Source organism: Camellia sinensis, chromosome 7 (assembly GCF_055761805.1).
Source record: "Camellia sinensis isolate YWXY chromosome 7, ASM5576180v1, whole genome shotgun sequence".
In the NCBI taxonomy this organism is placed as follows: domain Eukaryota; kingdom Viridiplantae; phylum Streptophyta; class Magnoliopsida; order Ericales; family Theaceae; genus Camellia; species Camellia sinensis.
The window spans coordinates 13,471,185-13,496,164 of NC_138967.1; the positions used below are offsets into that span (position 1 = coordinate 13,471,185).

Genomic DNA, 24,980 nt, shown 5'->3' on the forward strand with positions numbered 1-24,980 from the left:
CTAAAACTCATACTTTTTAGACCATAAATTAACCCACAATGATGTGGCAAGTGAGTGGGTCCTAAATCATTGAATGTGTAACAAATCAAAAATTGACAAATATATTATCAAATTGGTACAATTGTGGGAGTATTTTGTGGGTCTTAAACATTTCTTTATCACTAGAGGTTTAAATATTATTATTTTTTCACAACCAATCATATTTGAACATTTTATTTTTAAGATCATCACCAGCGTTGCATCTATTCTATCATCAAATTTAAATTTGATGAAAAATAATACTTTTTGCTGCTCCAATCCTTTTATCAAAACAGTATCAAATCAAGGATATAGTAAATCTTTCACAAAATTGAGAATGAATATACTTTTTATCAAATCACTATTTATAACCATTGAAGCTGCAAGTCATTTTTACCACCGGCTGAATGTCCGGCCGATTGTCCCTCCGGAAGACCACCTTCTTGCAAAAATTTGTGAAAAAAATTATACTGGCCAGTCGACCGGCTGGACATCCGTCAGGCCGTTCGTCTGGTCGAGCGATGTTTTGATGAAAGTTTAAAATCCTCCATTAAAAAGCATGATATCAAATGAAATTTTCATTTAAAATTTGATAATATATATATATATATATATATAACATCAAAGATAGTCTAATAAGATTTTTTTTCGTAAGATTATTGAGCTCTAATTAAAACTGCTCAAAAATAGTTCTAATGAGCTGTTACTCTTAAAAAAAATAAATAAATAAAAGAAGGTAAAAGATAAAACAGGAGAAAAAAAAAGACAAATTAATACTTTTTTAGAACTCTAATTTTAGAGTTCTCACCCGTTTCTGTTATTGATATGTGCAAAGGGAAATCAACAATGATAGAGACCACTAATTTTGGAGCTCTAAAAAAATCACTAATGACATGGCACTCAATAAAAAAAGAAAAAAAATACAACACCAAAACCAAAATATCAAATCATTCTTGGTGAGGTCCACCGCCACATCATTAGTGATAGCACTAATTAGTGCTACCCCTCATTTTCCAAGGGAAATTATTGATTAAAAAAACCACCACACGCAATACCGCGCGAAAGGCTCGCGACACGTGTCCGAAGCGGTTGAATTTTTGTTGGCAGTACAAGAGAGAGAGAGAGAGAGAGAGAGAGGGAGAGAGAGAGAGAGAGCGAGCGAGAGCTTAATCCAAATCCCAAATCACTGAACTTTCTCTAGAATTGTCATCCATTTGGGACCAGACACACGTCATTGTAGTCGATAGATATATCTGTATTTCTTTTCAAAAACACTAACTCATAGAGAAACTGAGAATGTTGATTTGAATAGCCTACAAAATTGAGCTACATTTGGGGGTTTGGGGGCGAAACATAAATCCGGTAAACCTAGGAGGCTTCTTGAGGCTTCGCTTGTCTTTGAAGCTAGCCATAGCAGAGGACCAAGACGACTACGGCGACCAATGTAGTCCTTGGCATCATAGTCTATCAATGGCTTTCAATTGGGTCTCTTGCCTCAAAATCACTCTTCTCTTCTTCCTTATCGCTGCCATTGCCACCGCTTTCCTCACTCTCCCCGTCGAACAGGTCCTGTTTTCGCATCTGGGTCTGTTCAATTTGTTTTTTTTTTATCCTGTTTTGATCTGGGTTTGCTTTTTTGTGCTTTGAATTTGATGGGTTGTTTTTGAGATTTAATGGGTTGCTTTAATTTACTCTACTCAGAATCTTCAAATTGTTGATTGTTTCATTCTATTGCTCTGGTATTTGTTTGTTTTAGTAATTAATTTCCTGGGGTTCTCTGTTGTTTGTTTAGTACAAGTATAAATTTGAGCTGTTTTACTTATATATAAAATATACATTGTAGTTATGTGTTAGTTGTAATGGTTTAGTTAGTGGTTTATTTAATTGTTTAGCTAATTGACTGTGACTTTGCACTATTGCTTTGTTTAACTCACATTCATTACAGTATTTCTCACTTGGTTCAGAAAAATTCTAGGTGCATATAATTCAATTGCAGAACCACAGTTGTGTCCGGTTATGTGATCAGATTCTGTGCACGTAGAAGAGCCGCGTGGTTAACCTATTAGTTTTTTAGTAGCAAATTCCAACATTCACTTGGAGGTTGATGGCCAAATTTGATTAATTTCTTTCTTCTATCTGAAGCCATATTAGTTTTGCTTAACGAGCCATGAACAAATTAACCAAAAGGGAAAAATCTATCGAAACTTTATCCTATTGTGAACTCTTAGTTTTGTTATGATCTTCCATATGTGACTAATATATGGAGCTAGTTATTTACTTTGTAGCTTGATCTCTGCAATATCTTTCTTTTGTCAATATTTTTAGATTGATGAATTTCCATCTTCCTTCAAAAAATATTGCCATAGAAGTTGGAACCAGTTCTGTGAATTTATCTGGATTGGAAAACTTTGTTCATTCTATATACAGATGACTTTATTCAACAAGCCAGATTCTAGTCATTGCAAATGTGTTCTTTTTTAAATTTATTTCTTTACGATACTTCAAAGAAATCCTGTAATGGTGAGACTTAAATTTTCCTACAACAACTAAACACGTACAAAACAGGAAAACAATTTTTATTTTTCTTTCCTCTCCTTCCTTTCCTTTCCTGTCAATTTAACACAGAGAGCAAACCTGTCCTGATATTGAAACTGTCTACTGGTATGCTAGTCTCTATATTTATTTCCCATATTTTTAAGTAATTATTCATAAGAGCTAAGAAAATATGACTGTAAAGTGTTCGCAAGACTTTCACCTAATTTTCATCGACTTTTTTTTGTCCCCATCTTAATGAAAATGTGTCAATTTAGACATCCTTATAATTCAATGTAATTTACACAAATAAATAAATGAGTTGAATTTGTAAAATTACATGATATTGCTAATTTCGAAGTCTTGTAGCATTTTCCTACAATTCTCTCTCTTATAATTGAGAGCTCACCCCTTGCGAGAGGAAGATCGTTTTATTTTTTTGGTACACTAGGGAGAAGGAGTTGTTGAACCTGTAATCAGATAATAAGATACATGATACACTAGTTTTGGTCACCAGGCTAACTCATTAGTTGTGAGAGGTACATTGTTCATATGCTCAATTTAAAACTAAGAATTTAATAATCTCAAAGCATATATTTTAAAATATAATCAAACTTAAATATCAAAACAGAAAATTCTAACATTTACTTAAAGGATGATGATCCAATTTGATTTGATTTCTTCCTTCTATCTGAAGCGATATTAGTTTACCTTATGAGGTGTGAGCAAATTAACCCTCAGGGAAAAATCTACCCAAACTTAATCCTATATGTAAACTCTTAGCTCAGTTACAATCTTCTGTATGTGTTTGATATATATGATCCAAGTTATTTACTTTGTAGCTCAATCTCCGCAATATTGTTTGCTTTTGCCAATATTTTAAATAGATAAGTTTCCATCTTCCTTAGAAACAACATTGCCATAGGAGTTAGAACCAGTTCTGTGAATTTATTGGGATTGGAAAACAGTTGTGTTCCTTTTTTATTTTATTTTCTTTGCGATGCTTTAGAGCAATGGGGTTGTTGGGAAGCTCCACAAGTTTTCATTACAACACCAAATGAACTATAAGATGTGCTGATTAAAATAAAATAATAGTAATAAATAAATAAATGACTATGTAATATGCCTGAAGAGATCCTCACGATGCTTGGCTTTGTCTTGAACCAAGGCATTCTAGTGGAGGCGTGCATGTACGAAGGGCAACCACTTGATCAGCCAAAATTTCATCAAATTTATCATCGTATAAAAAATGCAATTCTTCTTATTGATGTAGAATATGCATTTTGCAAAACACACCTGCCGCATTTCTTAGTTGAATCGAAAAAGAACAATAATTCTAGGCAATTCAACCTTTTGTGGCTTCATCCCTCCTCCGACTTGAGTTCAACCTGAGGTATCACTGCTACAGGTTAATAGTGTTTTGGCTATCCATAGGACATGTGGTTTTTGGTTTGGGTTGTTTTTCTTCAATATGATTTGATAGATTAGAGTACCTGCCCTAACTGTAGCAGCAATTTTAACATTATAGGGCTTTGTATCCATGAACCTTTATCTTTTTGAGTTGTTTTTTTATTTCTGTTGATTTATATTTATGAAAAAATTGCTTCTTGCAGACATTAAAAGACTTCTTACTATGGCTCAAGCAAGATCTTGGGCCTTGGGGTCCACTTGTGCTGTAAGTGAGCTGCAAGTTTTTCATGTTGTGCTATTTATTTATTTACTGACCAGAAAGTTTCCTTTCTTTGTGTTCCTGATTGCTTCCCTTAATACAATTGGGGTTTTTTATGGGTGTTGGTAATTAATTTGGTAGGAATGATGTAGCTATGGTCATTTGTTCTGGATGTAGCACATTAAAGAGAGTGCCAAAGTTTATGATACGATCTTATTGAAGATGTGAGGATGATGATTTTGATATGATCTTACTGGAAGTGTTCCACGTTAAAGAGAGCATGTGAGGATGACATTTCGAATTTTTTTAATGAAACTTTGAGTGTGTCTATAAACGAATTCATAAATAATTTTTGTCCTTCACTTATTACATATTCTAACATACTTCGTAGAGATTCTATTGCACATAACATTTTTAGCTCAAAGAACCATGTTGGTCCTAGTTTTTAAGATTCAAGTAGGTAGCTCTAGAATGTACAGCAGTGCAGTGTGTTATGTTCTACACATGCAGATTGGTTATTCTCTTCTAGGAGTTTTGAGTACTGTAGGAGATTTTAAGCCCATCATCGGTCTGTGTTTCAGGAATTGAATCCTAGAATTTTGGACAAATTTGATCTTAACATATCGAAACCACTAATGCAAATGAAGTTGTGTCATATGTGGGTTGAGTATAGACAAGGAAAACCATAGTATTTCATATGTGATATGATCATCAAACATCCAATACTCCGGAATATGACCTGCTTCTTGACTTGTTGGCAACCTAATAAAGGTAAATAAATTAGGCATCAGCAATGGCTTACATAAGCATAACTCTGTTTTTTGGATAATTTTTGTAATGTTGAACTTCTGCACCTTCTAACTCCTATGTGCTTGGGGAACATTACAGGGTTGTGGCATATATTCCTCTAACTGTTCTGGCAGTTCCAGCTTCAATGCTAACTGTAAGAACTTTTTTTTTGAGCAAATTACACTATTAGTCCATGTACTTTAGTCCTTGTGTCATTTTGATCCCTAGAATTTCAGTTTGATCAATTTTGACCCTAAACTTTTGATTTTGTCTCAAATTGGTCAAATTGCCTCCAATTGTTAGTATTTTTTTATGGCAAATGCGCACATGAGCAACATGTGTCATATTTTTAGGATCAAAATTGTAAACTTGATCAATTTAGTGACTTAAATCAAACAATTCCATGAAATTTTCTGTCAGACTCTATCAACATTATCAATTGAACCAAATTGAAGCAAAATTTAAAATTAAGGGTCAAAATTAAGCTAATTGAAACTGTAAGGACTAAAATGACACAAGCAGCAAAATGTAGAGACTATCAGTGTAATTTGCCTTTTTTGTTTTTTTACCTTTCCAGTTACTGCAAGAATTAAATATCTGTTCTAATACATTTGGATAATTTAAAACATTTTTTGAATGATAATCTTACTTTATTCTGTTCATTTTAGGCTGTTTTCTATCATTTTACTTTGAACCGTCAGAAGTTTTTTTTAATTCATTTGCACTTGATGGACTGTGTATAGGATTTGATTCGTCTTAAACATATTCCATCTAATATTCTGTCTATACGTTATGGCTTGAAAATATGTTCTACCTAGTTTCAGTAATTGGGGACTTCACAATAACTGCTGGCGTGGGATCTCATAATAAGGTTTGTTATCCAATTTTACCCAACCTTGGGGTTCTTGATAGTTCCTTAGAGCATGTTGGTGAGTGGGTTGCGAAACATGTTAGAGTTGAGAGGTTTAGTTTTTTATTTTTTATTTTTTTATTGTAACCTTAATTCATTTTTTGTATTAGATTTGATCTCCATCTACTCCATGAATATAGGCAACTTCTCAAACTACGCAAGTTCTTGTGTTACTCTGTGTGTGGGGTTGTGACTCTTCTTCACTGTTTCACTATTAACAGTTTCCGGTTAGCTCATTGTCGGTTAGTATTTGAACTACTTTCAAGTAGATTGTATTTCTACCTTTGTTGTTGTTGAAACTTGTTAAGGGTGTTTGGGACTGTTGAGGATATAATATAAATAATAAAGTTGTCCATCTCTCTAACAGCTTAAGCTTTTAGATGATTTGGTGGTTAAAATTTCAATATGATATCAAAGCAGGCAATAGATCTTGTGTTTGAACATCATCGCCTACTTGATAATTAAAATACTTGCACGTGTTTAGCCTGCTTATGGAGGAAAGCCTGGCCACACGTGATATCCTGTTTGATCAGAGTTATATTGAGGTTCAACTGTATGGTAGATGATCTGGATTATGAATCTGTTGTATGGATTCTGGTTAAGTTCATCTGATATCCAGTTTCCCAGTACTTGACCCATGGAGTTGAATTTAGGGTTACCAGTTTCTGTCATTGATGGGTGCACAGAATCTAATCCTTGCACTTAAATCCTGACCTTGTCTAACACTAAGTTGCTGTTCAGGGTATCTACCTTCATTTTCTTATTATCTCGGCTCAAAACTTTTTATTTCTGGTGGATCCTTCCCGAGATATGCATGTTGCGGAAACACTAAACCGTATGTGATTCTTGACTCTTCTCTTCCAGCTTGGCGGTGGTTATCTATTTGGTTTGCCTGTGGGTTTCATTGCTGATTCTATAGGTTCTACTGTAGGTGCAGCTGCTGCATTCCTTCTCGGCAGAACGGTATGCTTTTAATAATTTTTATTGGTGATACATTTTTTCATCTACTTCTCTATGCTTTGCTCTTTTGAAGTCTTCTTTCCAAGGGGTCCTTCAAATTTCTTTCTCCTTTGATGTGTGGTATGCGTGTAGTAGTACTGGGTCTTTTATTAATTTCAAAAAACAAGAAAAGAAAAAAAGAGATAATTTAGTTTTTTCTTATTTTATATTGGTTTCTATTTATATACATTCATCTGATTAAATATTTTGTACAGATTGGGAGGTCAGTCGTTGCTTCCAAGTTAAATGATTATCCGCAAGTTCAGGCAGTTACAATTGCAACTCAGAAATCAGGTTTTAAGGTTTGTGTGTATTGCATATGTGATCCCTAGGATCTCGGTTCTTGTCTTTGATATGCGGATTTCTAATTGGCTCCTATTATTAGTTTTTTTCTTATACATTTATCAATCCATGGTTCCACAAATGGTAATTATTATTAGGTTTTTGTGAGGGATGGCAAAATTACCCAACCCGATTGTATATATCCCAATCCAATTTTAATTAAAGAGGTTTGGGAGAGTATTGATAGGTTTGAGTAATGTGTGAAATTGTATCACTAAAATAGTTGAGTTTAAAAGTAAGAAATAGCGTGAAACCCATCCCCTTGAGAAAGAAGAAGAAGAGTTTTCCAGTTGGTTTCACTACAATGCATCTTTAGGCAACGCCAGCTGCATAATTGACGAGCAATATTGTATTTTTGACTTGAGAGGGTTGTCATTGCAACATAACTTAGCTCCTGATGATTCTTGTCTCATTGACAGATTATCTTTCTGCTTCGGCTTGTTCCTATTATTCCATTTAATATGTTGAATTATGCATTGTCCGTGACTCCAATTCCACTAGGAAAGTACATCTTGGCTTCGTGGTTGGGCATGATGGTATATACACACATCTTCCTTGAACTACTACTATTTAGTGATTTTATGCCAAAGATGTCTTGAAATGTTATTTACACTTTGTTATCATCATATTTGCTCTTGAGAAATTAGAACTATTTCTTATACTTCTGATTTATTTAATTATTTATTATTATTGTTATTATTTTAACTGTTCCCTAATTTAGTTGATTTGTTTGGGTACAGCCGGTTACTCTTGCATTGGTATACATTGGAACAACTCTAAGGGATCTTTCCGATGTAACACATGGATGGCATGATTTTTAGAAAGCTCACTGGGTAAGAGCTATATCACCTGTTTTTCCCGTTCATTTTGTGTTTAGGAAACTAATTCTATTCTTACATTATTCTACTATTCTGACTGGGGTTAAGCTTAGAATTCGTTTATTCTAAAGTGGATGAGACATGGGACACAAATCTTGAAATCAAATCCTGATGACACTCGATTTTGCTTCGAGGCTCAATTTACTTTTGGGTAAATTACACTAGTGGTCCCTACATTTTACCTCCTATGATATTTTGGTCTCTACACTTTCAGTTGACTCAATTTTGACCATTAGTTTTAGATTTTGTGTCAATTTGGCCCAATGATAATCTCGTTAGTGTTTTTGAAGGAAAATAATCACTGAATTGGGTGAGGCCAACTCACTAAGTTGAGTAAATTTATAATTTTGCTATAAAAAATTTGACATATGCCACTTATATGTGTATTTTTCATAAAAAATGTTAAGAGTTGTAATCAATTGAACCAAATTAAAATAAAGACATAAATTTAGGGTCATCCAATTAATTGAAATTACATGGACCAAAATGACAAAAAGATTGTAGTACAGAGACTACTATCATAATTTTTCCTTTACTTTTTTAAGAGTCTCATTTTTATCTCATTGTGAATTTTAACATTGCTCATTTGTTGTGCAATGCAGGCATTAATTATAACAGGTCTTGTGGTGTCCGGTGAGTGTAATTTACGGAATAATCATATTATCATATAGAAAAATGTTTGGGAGCTCTAAATTATGAGCTCTAGGGGATGGGTCTCACTCATTGATGTGATGTTTTGACTTTAGAATTTTTTTTTTTTTTTTTTTTTTTTTGAATTTCCACCTCATTAGTGCTCCCAAATTAGTGGGATGAATCATTGTTGCATCATATATTATGTGTATATGCATATATGTTGCATGTTTTTATACATATATGTTGAAGTAAAAAATTTAATGAGTAAGAACGGCTCTAGTGTGATGTATTGTATGATTCTCATCTTTTCTAGCATATATATTCTGGAACTACATTGATTAGCATTTATTTATATTTCTAATTTAATTGTAGAGTAGAAATTGTGATAGAACATCATTCTTCTAGATTCAAAAAGACCGGGAACAAAAAAAAAGGGGGGGAAAACAACTAAATACACTTATCCCTGAAATTCACTTAACAAGGGTATAAGTAGAATATGTCAAGCTTGTTTTTCTTGAACGAGATGAGATAACTATGACCTAACGAGGTTGCATCTATATTGACTAACATAGACTTACTCTACGTTTCTTTGTCAATCAAAACTTTGTAAATGCATTAATATAATTGAATCCTGTGTGATTAGCATGTTTTAACTTCTATTATCTGAAATTCACCGTTTTTTTTTTTTTTTGTCCTTTTTCTTCCCGACAGTTGTGGTATTAATTTGTGTTACTAAAGTTGCAAAGGATGCTTTGGAAAGAGCATTGGCTGAAAACGAAGATATAGATAGTATTGCAGCCTCACCAGAGCTACCCGTTGTGGCTGATCCAACGGCAGATCTCCACCAGCCGCTTATGATCACGATAAATCAAGACGATCATGAAAATTGAAATTTATGTTATTTTGTAAATTCTTCACCTTCTTACGAACCTACCCTTTCTTCGTTAGCATGTAGGTCTAGAGATTCTTGCTGTTCTCAATTGTACAGTCACATTGCTTTTTGGACAGCAATGGCTTAGCTTATAGGTGAGACATACCCATTGTTTTTATTTTTGTACAAAAACATTTTTCAAAAATTTGAAAATGAATTTTATTTTTTATTTTTTTGTGTGTGTGTGTGGGTAATAGTTTTCAACAGTTTTCCTAGAAAGTGAGTTCTTTAAAAACAAATTACAGAAATAATTGGCCAAATGATTTTTCAATGTTTGCCTTCCGTTCGCAAGGTTGTCCTCATAATTTTTGTGTTATGGTTTTCTATCTTCAAATCTCTTTGTCATAGAAAGCAGTCTCATATGTAATGTATGTGTGTTCCTGTGTTGGATGTGTTGGACATGTCGCGTGGTTTGTCAATTTTTTAATTATTATTTTTTTTTACAGGAACTTCACGTGCGCACAAGTGTCTTATGTGTGGATAACACTACCTTTTTTTTTTAATTTTTAAATATAATTTTAGAAAGTTAATTTTGAATAATTATAAAATATATGAAAATAAGAGGGGAGAAAATGGAGAGAGAGAAAAAAAAAAAAGCACGTCGGTGTTCTAAATTGATATTTATGTATATAACAAATAAAAATAAACAAAAATAATTTTTTTGACATATTCTTGATGTTCTCATGTCTAATTTTTTTTTAAAATCCTTATCCTGTGTTGGTGCGGCTTAACTTCTATCGTAATGTACTTCTAGTCATGCAATGCGACGGAAATTTTCAGATAGAAAAATTTTCAAACATCATTGTATGATGAGGAATACATTTACATAATAAAAAAATTGACGAATTTAAAGACAGAAAATCGCGTATCTCAAGTCTTTGTTCAACCACCACCACTTCCCACCATTCTGGAATGTCCTGCTCATTCACTAACCTAATTGGGTCCCAACCAAACCCTGATTGATTAACCAAACAGTGTGAACACTATCCCACCACATATCTATACTATATATATAACCAAATGTAGTTGTTTTGTCAAAAATCTCCAAATATTTACTCTTAAATTCTCATAATTTTAAAATACTCTCTCTCTTACGTGGCAACCTTCTTTGATTGCCTTTCATGTTTTCTATTTTTCTTCATTTTTTATTTGTTTGATTAATTAAAATTAAAATTAATTTCATTACTTATTGATAAAGATTTGAATTTCAAAATTCCTCCATATAGATAAACATATAAAAACTGAAAATTAATTTTATAATCTACAGATAAAGATAAAAAATAAACAATTAATTTAAAAAAAAATTAATTTCATAACTTATAGATAATTTAAAATTTCTTCCCATAAATAAACAAATAAAAGTTGATAAATAACTTATAAAAATTAATTTCATGGCCTACAAATAAAGATAAAGATTAAATAATTAATTTCTTTAAAAAAAAAAAAAAACAAAATTAGTCTCTCTTTTTTTCCCCCTTCATTTCGTACTTTAATTAATTTCATTATAGATAAACATATAAAAATTCATAAATAATTTATGAAAATTTATTTCATGACTTATAGATAAAGATAAAAATTTTAAAAAAAATAATTTCATGACTTATAGATAAATAAACATACAAAAATTGATAAATAATTTATAAAGATTAATTTTGTGGCCTATAGATAAAGATAAAGATTATATAATTGATTTTCAAAAAATTAAAAACATATATATCTGTCAAAAATTAAAAATTAAAAATATGATTTGTTAATCTATATATCTATCAAAAACATATATATCTAAATATTTATTTTGATTTACTCTTTTTTTTTCTCCTATCACATATTATCTTTTTTTATTTTAAATTTCTTATCTTATGAAATGCCCTTATCTGTAACTTCTTATCTCCTATTAAATTCTTAACATTCTCTTGATAATTTTTATTATTCATTATTATCTACCAAATGATAAAGATTATAATTAAAAAAAAATAATATCGCTCTGAATGAGAATAGTATTAATAATGAAATAATAAAGGCTACATGGGAGAAGGTAGCACAAAAATCTCACAAAATTAATTTTCTTCACTATATTTATAAAATGTAATAATTTGAGATTCTTTCTATTAGTTATTAAAAATAATTTGCATTAGATCATTGTTATGTTTTTTTTTTTAATTTTTTTATGAGGCTGTCATTCGTTATAGTATTTTTTCAATCCCATCTCTAAATTCTCTCTTTGAAATTTTTGTTTTTTCAATAATTAAGTTTAGAATCAATTTCTTATCAAATTTGTTTTCTTGATCCTTATTTTATTGAAGGATCGAGACGAATAAAACCTTCATGTAATATATGAAATCAATGAATATAATACAAAGATGATAGAGAAGTACTGCATATTTGTCAATATCTCTATGCTATTATTAGTTGCTTTGCTAGATTATACTATTAATTTAGAGGCCATATGATTTAATTCAATGTTCATGACTCTATTTGTATTCGACCATTTTTTCGTTGAGTAACCGATATAATTTTTTTTTTTTTGGCATACAATGATTGAAGCTATCATTTGTTATATTTTTTCAAGTACAATTCAAATAATTTTTTGTCATTTTTTTTTATAAATAAAATGGATTAAAACTATTCTCTTATATAATTTTTATAATACTATGACATTCTTATCTTGATTAATTTTTTTAAAATGACGTAGGAACTATGCAAGTATTATTCAAATTATGGAGAATGATTTATACTTTGATATGATATGAGTGTGTCATTGATAGATGAAATCAAAGATAGAGAGTTGCTAATATAATCAATTAATGATTTGTTTGAGAAGTTCTTTTTATAAGCAAGGCAACAAACTTAGATTAAAATTTTTTAAAAACTACTTATAAATTATAATTAAAAGTTGATAATTATTCATAATTTGACCCCACAATAATAATATACACCACTGATTTAAAAGTCCAAGTAAATTTATGATAATTTTTCTGAGCTTATAGAATTTCTCTCTTTTAATGTTTTGTTTAGTTTAGTTTGATACAAGTTATTTATGTTATCAAGTGATTGTGATACTATTATTCTCAACAATTTTTATAATTAATAATTTCTTATGCATATCAAATTTTATTGTAAAATTTTGTGGGTTAATTATTGTTAACATCTACCTAGATGGCTTAGTGTTATGGCTTGTCGCTATTAAGATATAATTTAAGATTAAGATGATTTATTTATCACACAAAATATATATAGTCTATTTTTCCGTGCATTGCGCGAGTTACCGCTAGTTAAATTAGATGGAATTGGTTTGTGCAGTGAAAGAGTGGAGATGTTTGTTGAGGCTTAGAGGAAAAGTAAAATCAAAAGGGCACAAAACCTCTATAATGATGAAAGGTAAAGCAACATCATATCCAACCTCATAATGAAACTTTGATTCCATTGTGGTCGCTTTTGATTTTTTTTTCCTTCCCTCAAACCAAACAGAAAGAAGATTGGAGGGAAGGGAAAAGAATAAAGCCCCATTTGCTTTTTAAGTTGTCATAAATTTTTGTTACCATCCACTGTCTCCTTGTGTTGAATTTGCAGCTTGAGGACCCTACCACTTCCCCAAAATTGGATCAAAAAATACTCTAATTGAGATATTTTGTTATGAGATATGTTATTTTGTCTAATCTTATCTGTGAATCAAACACGATTCGGGAAATGATTGTTCACTCTTAATTTAGTCTATTCTATAGCACCGTAGTCTATTTTTGTACGATCAAAAGTTGTTCAAATTTATTTAAGGCCTAAGATGAAAAATCTAAGTAAGACCTTTCAAAATTTAATTAAAATTTTTCTCTGTATTTTTATTTAAAATTTATTTATTTCTTTTTAAAATTCAAACTTACTAATTAAGTTGTCATATTCAAGTCTGGTTTATTAATATATCAATTTCAGTTGATATTATGGCTTAATTCATTTAATATTTATTGCGACAGTGGATATCATACATAATTTTATTAATTTTGATCATGAAAATTTATTTTTACAGAATCAACCGTTGCAAATTTGTTAATAATATTATGCATGCAATAATTTAGAATAAAAATCTAGTTTCTTTTAATATATAATTCAATATGTTGACTGAAATATTTTACTCTATTTACAATTTTCTTTTAAAATTTTTAATTCAGAAAAAAATATATAAACCTTCAAATTGGACAAATAATCATGTTTAAGGTCAAATTAAAGATTAATATTTCTTTTCACAATCAAATCAATTTAAAAATCAATAGAACAAATAAAGGTGTAAAACTGGGATATGTACACTCGTTAAAAACTTTTTCAAGATCGACTCATTATGTAAATAAATCAAATTTACAATTTTGATTCGTTAAATTTTCAAATCATGTTTGAACAACCTATTATTCAGCTCGATAAACTTATATAGTATAAAAACTAAGCTACTCGACCTCAACTTGTGCTTGGCTCATTAAAAATACGTTTGAAATAAACTCATTAGGTAAACAAGTCAAGTTTAAACATAATTTTAAGCTCGTTAAGTTATTATCAAACCAAATTTAAACAACTTGACTCATTTTCCGCCTAATTCTAATGATCACACTAAAAAGATTGAAAAATAAAATTAACAACACACCAAAAGTCATAGTGTATCTTATACGCAGAAATCACAAAAGTTGTTGAAACGATCATTTATAACACACAACGTATGAGAGTTTCAATTCCTCATTGAAGAAAAAATGCAGGTTTTAGGCCTTTTTTCGCTTTCAAGGTGCTTCAATGGATGTCGCGGTCACACCCAGGTTTCCAGACTTGGAACGAGGATTTGGAACCTCAGTGACAAGCCCATGGAGCTTCAAGTAAGAGTGGGATCGAGTTTGAAGAAAATTCACACTTTGAAGCCTGGTTCTTCGAAGAGATTGAAATCCAAGACCATCTACAAGGCTTACATGCCTAGCCACGGTGGTGGTGGAGGTGGTGGCGGTGGTGGTGGCGGTGGTGGTGGTGGTGGAGAGGGAATGAGGGGATTGTTATATTACTATGATGAGACATGTCATCCTTATATTTGGATACATGACACAATGGGAAATTCCTCAAGAATGGTGAAGCAACAGTATATTAGTCTTGAAGATTTGAGAGATTGTTCTGAGATCAGAATATTTAGAGATCATCAAAGAGGCTGCATATCGGTTCGGAAGAAACCGAGGCCGGATTTTTGTTGAAAAAAGAAGTTGTTTTCTCCATTGTAAGTTAATTTTGATCATGCATATCAGAAAAATGGGATTACAGTATATTTTTGTGATTTTGTTTTTGTTTCTGTTTCTGGTGTTTTTTTTTTTTTTTCATTTTTTTGTTGGGTTTCCCTTTTCTTTTGATGGGTATTTAAAGATTTAATGTGCCACAATCAACATGTACTACACACATAATCTGAGGAATGAAATACAATGAAGCTGTTGGATCTCCATTTTTTTCCCTTTCTTTTTCTTAATTAAAAATTTTTTAAAAAGTAAATTGACTTAGACACGAGACATATACGTGGGATTCACCCATTGATATTATGTTTAGTTAGTATATTATTAGTACATTAATCAATATTTTCAATATATTATCAAGTACAAAACGGTTCACATCTATAAATACAGATTCTTATTTCTATTTATTGTCTAGTGATTGATTATGTGTTTGTAATATTAGTATAATTTCAAACTCGAAGAATTGGAGTGTTTTTGTTTCTCAGATCCAACACCCTACCAACTAATAACCAATGATGCAAACTTGATGCCAAATCAAGGCCTCAATTGTCCAAATATGCTTATAATGGGAAAGATTGCTTCATGGAGAGATCACTGAACTATGAAGCAATCTTTTAGACTTTACTGTAAATACGAGTAGAGCAAAGTGTCAATTTTGTTAAAAGTATTTCACTTTCTCTAATTTTTGAAGTATTTTTCTCAAGTGATAGATGAATAGTTACTCGTCAATTCTTTCTTAGTTTAAAAAAAAAAATGTTTCAAAACTTTAAGATATCGCGTGGGATACAACTAAGTGTTATCATTTGATCTGAAGGTTTGCAGCATGACCCAATGCAGACTGAATTTTAGAAAATAAGTATTTTTATTTTATTATTTTAAAATTAATATTTGGCCATGAATATTCTAAATTGATATAGAATATTATGGAATTATTTAGTTATTTAGTTTCCTAATTTAATATGATGTAGTTTTCCTATTTTCTTAGTTTTGATTTTATTTCCTATTTTATTTGTTTCTTGTTCTACAAGAATTAGGTTCATTATAAATAAAGATGTAAGCCTTAGGGCAAGAGGGAGAGTTTTTGATGATTAATATATTTTGAGTTTTATTACTCTTTGTTCCAACTTTGGTTAATTCTGTGTGAATCAACTTTGGTTGAGCCTTTAAACTCGGTATTCTTGGGGAATCAACGAGTCTAAAGAGGAGTCTTATTTCCGGTATTCTTGTGTGAATCAACGGATCTTAAGATTGTTACTATTATTTCGATCAGCACTGCATCAGTTGGTATCAGAGCCAGGTTACGTTCTTGCAAACATGCCACTAAGGAGACGTATTGTAGATGAAGTTTTTGAGGCTAAGAAAGTGAGAATGAAACGACAAATTGATGCTCTAGCCGAACAGATTACAATCTTGTCCATTGCCATGAAGAAACAACAACAACAACAACAACCGAGACTTCGTAATCCACATTTTGACAAAGATGAAAAGGTAATTATGAATCTGGATTCCTTTTCTTCCAACTCACAAGTTAATTGGGATTTTCCTCCCTCATATGACGAGTATCGTGAAGAAGTCATGGAAGAAATTATAGTTAAAGGAGACGTAGGAGATTTTCTCGACGATACAGAAGACGAAATTGAAATTGATCTAGAAGGTACTATAATTCACAAAATATTTAGTGAGGAAGAGTTTGATGATATATTATTAGATATAAATACTTTATTTTTGGAATCACAAGTTGATTGGAATTTACTTCCTAAATTTGATGAATATTTAGTGGAGAATGAGATTGAAATTCATGAAGTCAAAGAAAAATTTAGACATCGTGAATATGCTCTAATTGATGGCTGTGTGTATGAGATTTTGCAAGTTAGTGATGCAATTGAATTAAGGAAAAATGATCAAGTGGAAGAACTGAAAAATGACAGTAATGGGGTCATATTGTTCGTGTCCAGCAAAGAAGACAAAAATTCATTACCATATGGATTTGATCAAAAAAGAAAACCTGTTGAAGTCGAGATGGGAATGGACTTATTCCAACAAAACTACCATCCGTGGAGTTTTCATTACAGTGTATTTGAAGATCAATTGCTCGAAGACGCGAAGCGAAATTTCTGTAGTCAGAATTTGTACTACAAAGAAGATGGGTTAAATTTAATGAAGAAAATTATTTATTTAATTTCAGAAGATTCTCGTTTACAATTCAGGTTTGAGAAAATTAACCTCAAATACAAGGTTGATGCGGATCAGTGCAGACGTACCAAGTTATTTCAAGTAATGGAAACTCGAGGACGAGTTTTCTCAAGCGGGGAAGAATGATGCAGACTGAATTTTAGAAAATAAGTATTTTTATTTTATTATTTTAAAATTAATATTTGACCATGAATATTCTAAATTGATATAGAATATTATGGAATTATTTAGTTATTTAGTTTCCTAATTTAATATGATGTAGTTTTCCTATTTTCTTAGTTTTGATTTTATTTCCTATTTTATTTGTTTCTTGTTCTACAAGAATTAGGTTCATTATAAATAAAGATGTAAGCCTTAGGGCAAGAGGGAGAGTTTTTGATGATTAATATATTTTGAGTTTTATTACTCTTTGTTCCAACTTTGGTTAATTCTGTGTGAATCAACTTTGGTTGAGCCTTTAAACTCGGTATTATTGGGGAATCAACGAGTCTAAAGAGGAGTCTTATTTCCGGTATTCTTGTGTGAATCAACGGATCTTAAGATTGTTACTATTATTTCGATCAGCACTGCATCACAAGCCCATGCTCTAGAGAGGTTGGGATAGTCTAAACAATAATTCTCCTTGGACTATCCCAATTTCATGTGTGAATGTATGAAGCATTGGCATTGTTGATCAAATTAATCAGGAAAAGGCGCAATTATAAACCAGGGTGAAAAAAAAAAGAAAAAAAAAAAAGAAAAGCCAAATTTGAAAGTTCATTTAAGACCATTTAAAAGGTTATTAAAATAAATATATAAAAAAAAAATCCCAAATTCATAGCATTTGGAGCTTATCTAAGTCTTATAGTTTTGCTTCATATAATTTGCCCAAAAGATAAATTAGTTATACCAAAGATAAAATTAAAATCAAATCAAACTAAATTTTGTATTTCAATCAAACTGGATCGATTACTAGCCTAAGGCTTCTCAACAACAAAAATTCACCATGTCCAAATTTATGAGGATCTTGCTAGCCACTCGTGACTAAATAATATAAAAAAAATACAAAATTTATATAATTTTTTATAATGTGAAAATTACAAATATAATTTTTTTAATTACTTAAAATACAAATTGTCTCATATGATTCTGAAATTTTTAAATATCTCATTGTTATAATTTGTCATTTAACCTAGTTAATAGAAGAAGAAACAGAGATTTTTTTTTAGGATCCCTAATATTAAGATTTTATAACATAAAGAACATCCAATATTTTTATATATATTAGTAATGGAGGTTATTTTTTAGGATACCTCAACATTGATCCAGAGAAAATTCGATTCAGAAAATTTCTTTGGACTTCTCAAGGAATTTATCTCTAAAAAAATTCTGAGAAGACCAGAGAAGTTCTCTAGATTCCAATCTAGAGATTTTCTCTAGATTTTCAAAGAATTTTCTCTAGTGTTTGCAAGAATTTCTCTACGTTCAAACCATAAAATTTTTCTGCTTTCTCAATCACGATATGCACTTTACAAAATTGATCACCTAAATAAGCAACAACAACAATCATTATATATGTGTGTGTGTGTATATATATATATAGAGAGAGAGAGAGACTGACTGAAAGGAGAATTTTTTTGAATTCAAAGCATAGAATTTCTCTGGCTTCAAACCAAAGAAATCCAGAGAAAATTTGGTTGTGTTTGGATTAGTTTTCCAATCACAATTCCATCACTTCATGTGAACAAATCGTTTAGATGGGATTTTTAAAAATTAATTCCACCACACATTTTAAAATACATTTTTGTTTCATGTTTGGCAAAGCTTCTTCTAAAACAAACTTCCAAGCAAAGCTCTCACCTTTTCGTATAGTTTCTGAAATTTTGAGTCTACCCAAATGTCTGGCCAGTTGACCACTACAATTTTTTTTTTTTTTTTTTTCGGTGGCAATTGCCAACAGAAAGCAAAGAAGATAAGACATCAAAAAAGAAATTGGTAACTTTTTCATACATACATACATGTGTTCGTGTTGTTGTAGACTAATTTTCTATTGAAAGCGAAGAAGAGAAGACATCAAGAAAGAAATTGGTAACTCTTTCCTACATACATATATCTCTTTGTGCTATTGTAGACTAATTTTCTATTAGTGACGTATTAAAGGCAGTCGGCCATGTTGAGGACCAAGGTGGAGCAGTCGATGGCCGGCGCTGAAGCGGCAGCATGAGAGTGGAAGTGAGCAAAGTGTGCAACGGAGAAGACCTAGATGGAGAGGATGGAGAAGAGGAGAGTAATGGTGGTGGTCGTCTTTGTCGACATTGTTAGAGGAGAGAGAATGTCGGTGAAGGGGTTTTTAGGAAGTCTCTCTCTCTCTCTCTCTCTCTCTCTCTCTGTGTGGTTGTTGTTGTGGAGTGAGGGGAGATAATGTGTCTTGTGTGTGTGAACAGTGGGAAAGGAGATGAGAAAAGGGTTTCTTGGGGCTTATGATGTGAAGACCATATACATTAGGAAAATTGTGAAGAGTAATACTAGGGTTGCAATTCGGGCGGGCTCAACCCGAGCAACCCGTACCCAGCCCGAGTTTTTTTAGGGCTTGGGCAACAATATCTTGTAATCTGGACAGGCCTAGGTAGATTTTTGATGCCCGAATTGTAATTCAAGCCAGGCCTGGGCAAAATCAGTGACTAACCCGAGCAACCCGAACCCGAATTGCATTTAATATATTATAGAAATTATATGATATATATATATATATAAATTAAATTAAATAGATGCCCTTAATATATATATTTTTTTTTTGGCTGGCTTAAGTGTCCCATTCCAATGGCAATGGCTGACTCTATTTCTTAAGAGTGTGATCTGTGTCTTCAACTCAAACAAACTAGTGCCACCAGGCTCCAGCAGCTTCTTCAAACAAAGTAGGCACTCTAGAGGGCTTGTTTGGAGAAGCACCATTGCAGAAGCTGTTTGTTGTCTAGTGCAATTCGGGCTAACCCGAGTTCAAATTATAAAGCTTGGTCCGGGCTTGGGCAGCCATGCTCGGGTTGATGGTCAGGCTTGGGCACTGCCAAACACAATTCGGGTTGGGCTTGGGTAAACCTCAAACCCGACCGAACCCGCCCGAGTTGCACCCCTAAGTAATACTAGGCACCCCAAATAGTCTACCAAATGCTATACTAAACTTCTCATATGGGTGTGGAACTCACATACATGTGAATTTGTGTGAGTCTCACACCATGTAAGAGATTTGGTAAGACATTTAATAGATTATTTGAGATTCATAACACTTTCCAATTGTGAATGAGTTGTAAGGCAAAAAAAATAAAATAATTTACTTTTTGATTTTTTATTATTTCAAGTTGGATAAAAATGGTTATATTTAGAATAATAATTGATTTTTTTAATTGATTTGATAATTATAAAAAAAAAATATTATTATTATTACGTTTAAAAACATCAACTATTACAAAAAATAATTATTATTATTATTATTATTTTCTTTGTAATATTTTCAATTAAAAAAATTGATTAATGTTAATTTTTGTCAATAATTATTTTTTTTAATTGAATTTTAAAAAGAGTTTGCTTATAAGTGTTGATCAGAATTTTCAATAGAGTTTTGAGTAGTGTGTTTGGTTATGAGTTTATAACAATTTGAATTGAGTTTTGAAAACTCTTTTCAAAACTCATAAGAGTTTTCAAAACTCATAACTAAACAAATGTTCTTATTTCATATGTCACATCAAATATTAAAAACTCAATTCAACACTCAACTCAAAACTCAATTCAAAATTCATTTCAAAACTGAAAACCTGTAACAACTCTCGTCACTGTTTATCGAATAACCACTGATTACCGTTAAACTGAAACTGATTATGACTGATAAGTGAACTGAATAAACTACTGAACTGACTGACTGAAATTGAAACTGAATTGACTGAGTATGCCTGTTTAATTGTAATTCTATCTGTTTGGTTATTTAAGTATCTGTTCAGTTTTTATGTTTAAATTGCGAATTGAAGGCCTTATCGGCGACCGAATCTGAAATTGATTGATGTTCTATAATCGTTAGAATTAATGTGAATTTATGGCATATTTATCTGAAAACTGATTTGGTATGATTAAATTAGAGTAATTAAACCAAATTAATAGAGTTGGACTTATTTACCATTAGGTCATTGAGTGGACCACTACCTAATATCTTTTGACCCTTATTACACTTAGGCACATATTTGTTCAGCCACATTTGAGAAGCAAAACCGACTGAGAGAGAGAGGTAGAGGAACTTAGCTTCATCTTGAATTTTGGTTTCAAATTTGAAGGAATTGAAGGATTGAGTGCATATTTGAGCCTCCATACCTCTAATTCAAGACCTAAGGTAGTGTTATTACCCTCTTGTTTGTGAATTGAACTTGCTCTTACATGATTCATGTCAATTTAGTGGATTAAGTCAAGAATTGGTTCCTTAATGTTGAATTGGAGCTCATTCCATGCATGCATGTTTGAATTGTTGAATTTTAAGTTGTTTTCATGACAAATTGTCACATGCATGCTCATGGTTATGTTAAGTCCATGTTTTCATCTTGTTTTTGTAAGAGTTAGCTCATTAGAGCATGAAATTGAAGCTTTGAAATGGTTTAAATTCATGCATGTTTGCATGCTCTTCATATTCATGAAAATTTGTTTGAATTGAGTCGTTTGAAATACCCTTGGGCTTTGATTTTACAAATTGAGCTTTGAATCATGTTAAAGTAGGAGTTTTAATGTGTTTTCTGAAAAATTGGCCCAAGATGATCGAATTTATGGTTTAAAAACTTGGTTTTGAGCTTGAGGTTCAAATCTGGAATTTCCAGAATTTGGACTCACGCTCGAGCGGGGTGACTGGCACTCGAGCGTGGAATTCGTGCTCCCAGTACTTTGCATTGTTTTGAAGTCCGCTCGAGCGGAATAATTGACGCTCAAGCGGGACATTGTGTCTCATGCTCGAGCGGGTGTCGAGCGCCCAATCGAGCGTGATTTTCACCTATCCAGCACTTTTGACTGTTTTGCAGAACGCTCGAGCGGGTAAGTATACGCTCGAGCGAAAACCTTTGTCTGCATGTCCTCTCGAGCGGAGTAACCTACGCTTGAGCGTGACCCCTGTTTTCTGAAAATTCTGAAAATATTTTTAAAGTGCATCTTTGTATCCTCATCTCATCCTAGGCATTATTAGGCCTAGTTTAAGGCATCTTAATGAGGATATAGATGTAGAACACACCGAGGCAAATTAGGGATTAAGTTATCATCTTTCCCAACTGTGTAGCTTAGTGTGTGTTCAATCTGTAACTGTGTAGGGTTGGCGACAAGGGACGCGCTCTAGCTTACTGTAGCCCAAAACTCTGTGAGTAACAACTGTGTAAAGATATGTTCAAAATGATTATCTTCTGAACAATTGAACTGTACTGCTTTCTGAACTGTTACTGTTAATTGAATGAATGTATGTCCTATATTCTGAACTGTATTGTGGCATCCTTAGCAACTACTGTTTATTGTTACTGTTACAGAGATCTCTGTCGGTTCCTTTGTTGGAACCACTACTGTTACTAATTGATGGTCATCATTTACTGTTCGGTCTTTTAAGACCTCCTGTTTACTGTACTGTTATGCTAATGGACGTACCACATATGATTGTATCGACTGAACGACTGAAATACTGATTTAATGAACTGTTTTCATTACTGTAAGGGCATTCATTCTTAACCCCTTTACGCATTGTGTTATTCACTGGGCTTTACCTTATATATATATATATGTAGGTGTACAGGCACCAGACCGCAGCTAGAAGCGTCGGGGTAAACTCCAGTTTTGTCGAGCCAACCTATGTGCCTCAATGCGAGGTTCCGAGCCTGTCAAGCTACGGCTTAGGGGTGTTTTTAATTTCCCCGTCTGTCTCTGTATCTGTTTTGTACGACTGTATAGACTGTTACGGTACTGTTTAATAGGGATTAGGTCCCTGAACTGAATGATTGTATATATGTACATACTGTTTTGTTCATATATACTGTTTTGTCTGACTGTATATATTTGAATGAAAAGTCTTTTTGCATACAGACTGTCACAGCTCATTGGACATTGCTTATTTACTGTATTGGCTTTCGCCAGCCCCTATACTCTGTATTACTGTATTACTATTAAGCAGGCCTTCGGTAATCTCGGATTACTGGCCGGTTACGGTGCTAAACCCATAGGGGCGGGTTTCGGTCGTGACAGAGTGGTATCAGAGCGATACTTACCACGAGTTACACCGCATACACGTGTCCAAATGAGCTATAGAGTGTCCTAGAAAAGTAAATAGGGCATCACATGAGTATGATAAGTGTGTGGTTATGACATGACTGAATATATGCTAATGTGTTAATCTGTTTAAATGAATGACTGCCTATGTTAATAACTGTTATAACTGTCTATAGTAAAATGGATAACGCGAGAACTGTAAATGAATCTGAATCCTCATCCTCTGAGGCAAGAATGGCAAGACTAGAAAGAATGATGGAACTAATAACTGAAAGACTAGATCAACAACAGAATCCACAGCCCCCACCTCCTCCTCCGGTACAGCCGGAACATAATGCCAATGTTAATGGTGGGGACATAATTGCTCTCACCTATAAGTTCAGCAAAATGAAACCACCGTCCTTTCAGGGAGGCCTTGAACCGTTAAAAGCTGAAGCATGGGTTCTTGAGACTGAAAAATTATTTGAGATGTTCCCGTGCTCTGAAGCACACAAGGTATTGTTGGCCACATTTACTCTGTAGGAAGAAGCTAGAAGGTGGTAGATGCTTATCCGTGATGACAATACTGTTATGACTTGGGCTCAATTCAAAGGAGCCTTCTTTGAGAAGTATTTCCCTCAGTGTGTTAGGGACAGAAAAGTGACTGAATTTGAACAGTTGAGACAGGGCACAATGTCTGTTGCTGAATATGAGACAAAATTTACTGAACTTGCCCGTTATGCACCACATATGGTTAACACTGACTACAAGAAGGCCAGAAAGTTTGAAGGCGGCCTTAATGTTGCAATACTAGACAGAATTAATGTTTTGAAGCTACCGAACCATGTAAATGTTCTTGACCGAGCCCTTATGGCTGAATCGAACATCGAAGCTATAGCGATCCCGATATTCCCTGTTGTTATTGAACCGTAATCCGGACTCGGTTCCGTAGATTTGTTGTTGTTGTCTCATTCTCTTTTCTGTCCCTTACTCTTTATCTTAGAGTTTTGGGTTGTGTTGGACTTGTTGGGTGATGTCGGTTGTGTTTTAAAACCTAGAATCTTTGCCCAGTTTTTTGACCTCTCCGCTCGAGCGGGGGTTTCGGCGCTCGAGCGGAAAAATCACCTTCCCAGTATTTCCTCTGTAGTGTTGGACGCTCGAGCGTGAGGTTTGACGCTCGAGTGAGAGTTTGTGTGAGACGCTCGAGCGGGGAGTTGGACGCTCGAGCAGGGGCCTGTTCTGCAAAACTTCTGGATGGTTGTATCCGCTGCTCGAGCGGGGTTTTTGGCGCTCGAGCGGGAGTCTGTGAGTGAGGCTCGAGCGGGGGTTTCCACGCTCGAGCAGGGCGACCTGTATAACACACCGAGATTCAGCTTTTTGAATCACTTTTTGATTTCCTTTCTCTCTCTTACTTTTCTGAAAACGCCATTGGAGAGCACCTCACTCTAAAACCTAATTTCTCTCTTAGGATTAATCTATCTAGAGTGTTTTCCTCACCTTGGGCCTTTGCAAGAAATGTGTTGATCGTCGAGGGCTTCGTTGTGATCCAAGAAATTTGGGATTTGGAGCACTTTGATTTCGGGTCATCTTCTCCATTTGAGGTAGGGATTTCCTTGTT

The 24,980-nt window shown here is 32.8% G+C and overlaps 1 protein-coding gene across 14 annotated transcripts; it reads left to right on the forward strand.

Annotated features, from left to right (window-relative positions):
• Nucleotides 1–1,193: 1,193 nt before the first annotated feature.
• Nucleotides 1,194–9,868, forward strand: LOC114277558 (uncharacterized). 14 transcript variants are annotated; one of them, XM_082877468.1, is made up of 11 exons: nucleotides 1,194–1,584; nucleotides 4,164–4,225; nucleotides 5,108–5,162; nucleotides 5,827–5,879; nucleotides 6,660–6,753; nucleotides 6,838–6,881; nucleotides 7,133–7,219; nucleotides 7,679–7,795; nucleotides 8,000–8,092; nucleotides 8,740–8,770; nucleotides 9,482–9,868. In XM_082877468.1, exons 2-9 carry the CDS (start codon nucleotides 4,184–4,186, stop codon nucleotides 8,078–8,080), a joined length of 573 nt encoding a protein of 190 aa, XP_082733594.1. In that variant the 5' UTR covers nucleotides 1,194–1,584; nucleotides 4,164–4,183; the 3' UTR covers nucleotides 8,081–8,092; nucleotides 8,740–8,770; nucleotides 9,482–9,868. The 14 variants fall into 14 exon arrangements, with proteins under 14 accessions (XP_082733594.1, XP_082733595.1, XP_082733598.1 ...); XM_082877469.1 differs by having other exon boundaries at nucleotides 6,850–6,881; XM_082877472.1 differs by lacking the exon at nucleotides 6,660–6,753 and having other exon boundaries at nucleotides 6,783–6,881.
• The last annotated feature ends 15,112 nt before the right edge of the window (nucleotides 9,869–24,980 follow it).

Coding starts and splice junctions, on each gene's coding strand:
- LOC114277558 (XM_082877463.1), top strand. CDS start 1,489: ATGGCTTTCAATTGGGTCTCTTGCCTCAAAATCACTCTTCTCTTCTTC. Junction 4,226..5,107: donor CCTTGGGGTCCACTTGTGCT/GTAAGTGAGCTG, acceptor GGAACATTACAG/GGTTGTGGCATATATTCCTC. Junction 7,796..7,999: donor CTTCGTGGTTGGGCATGATG/GTATATACACAC, acceptor GTTTGGGTACAG/CCGGTTACTCTTGCATTGGT.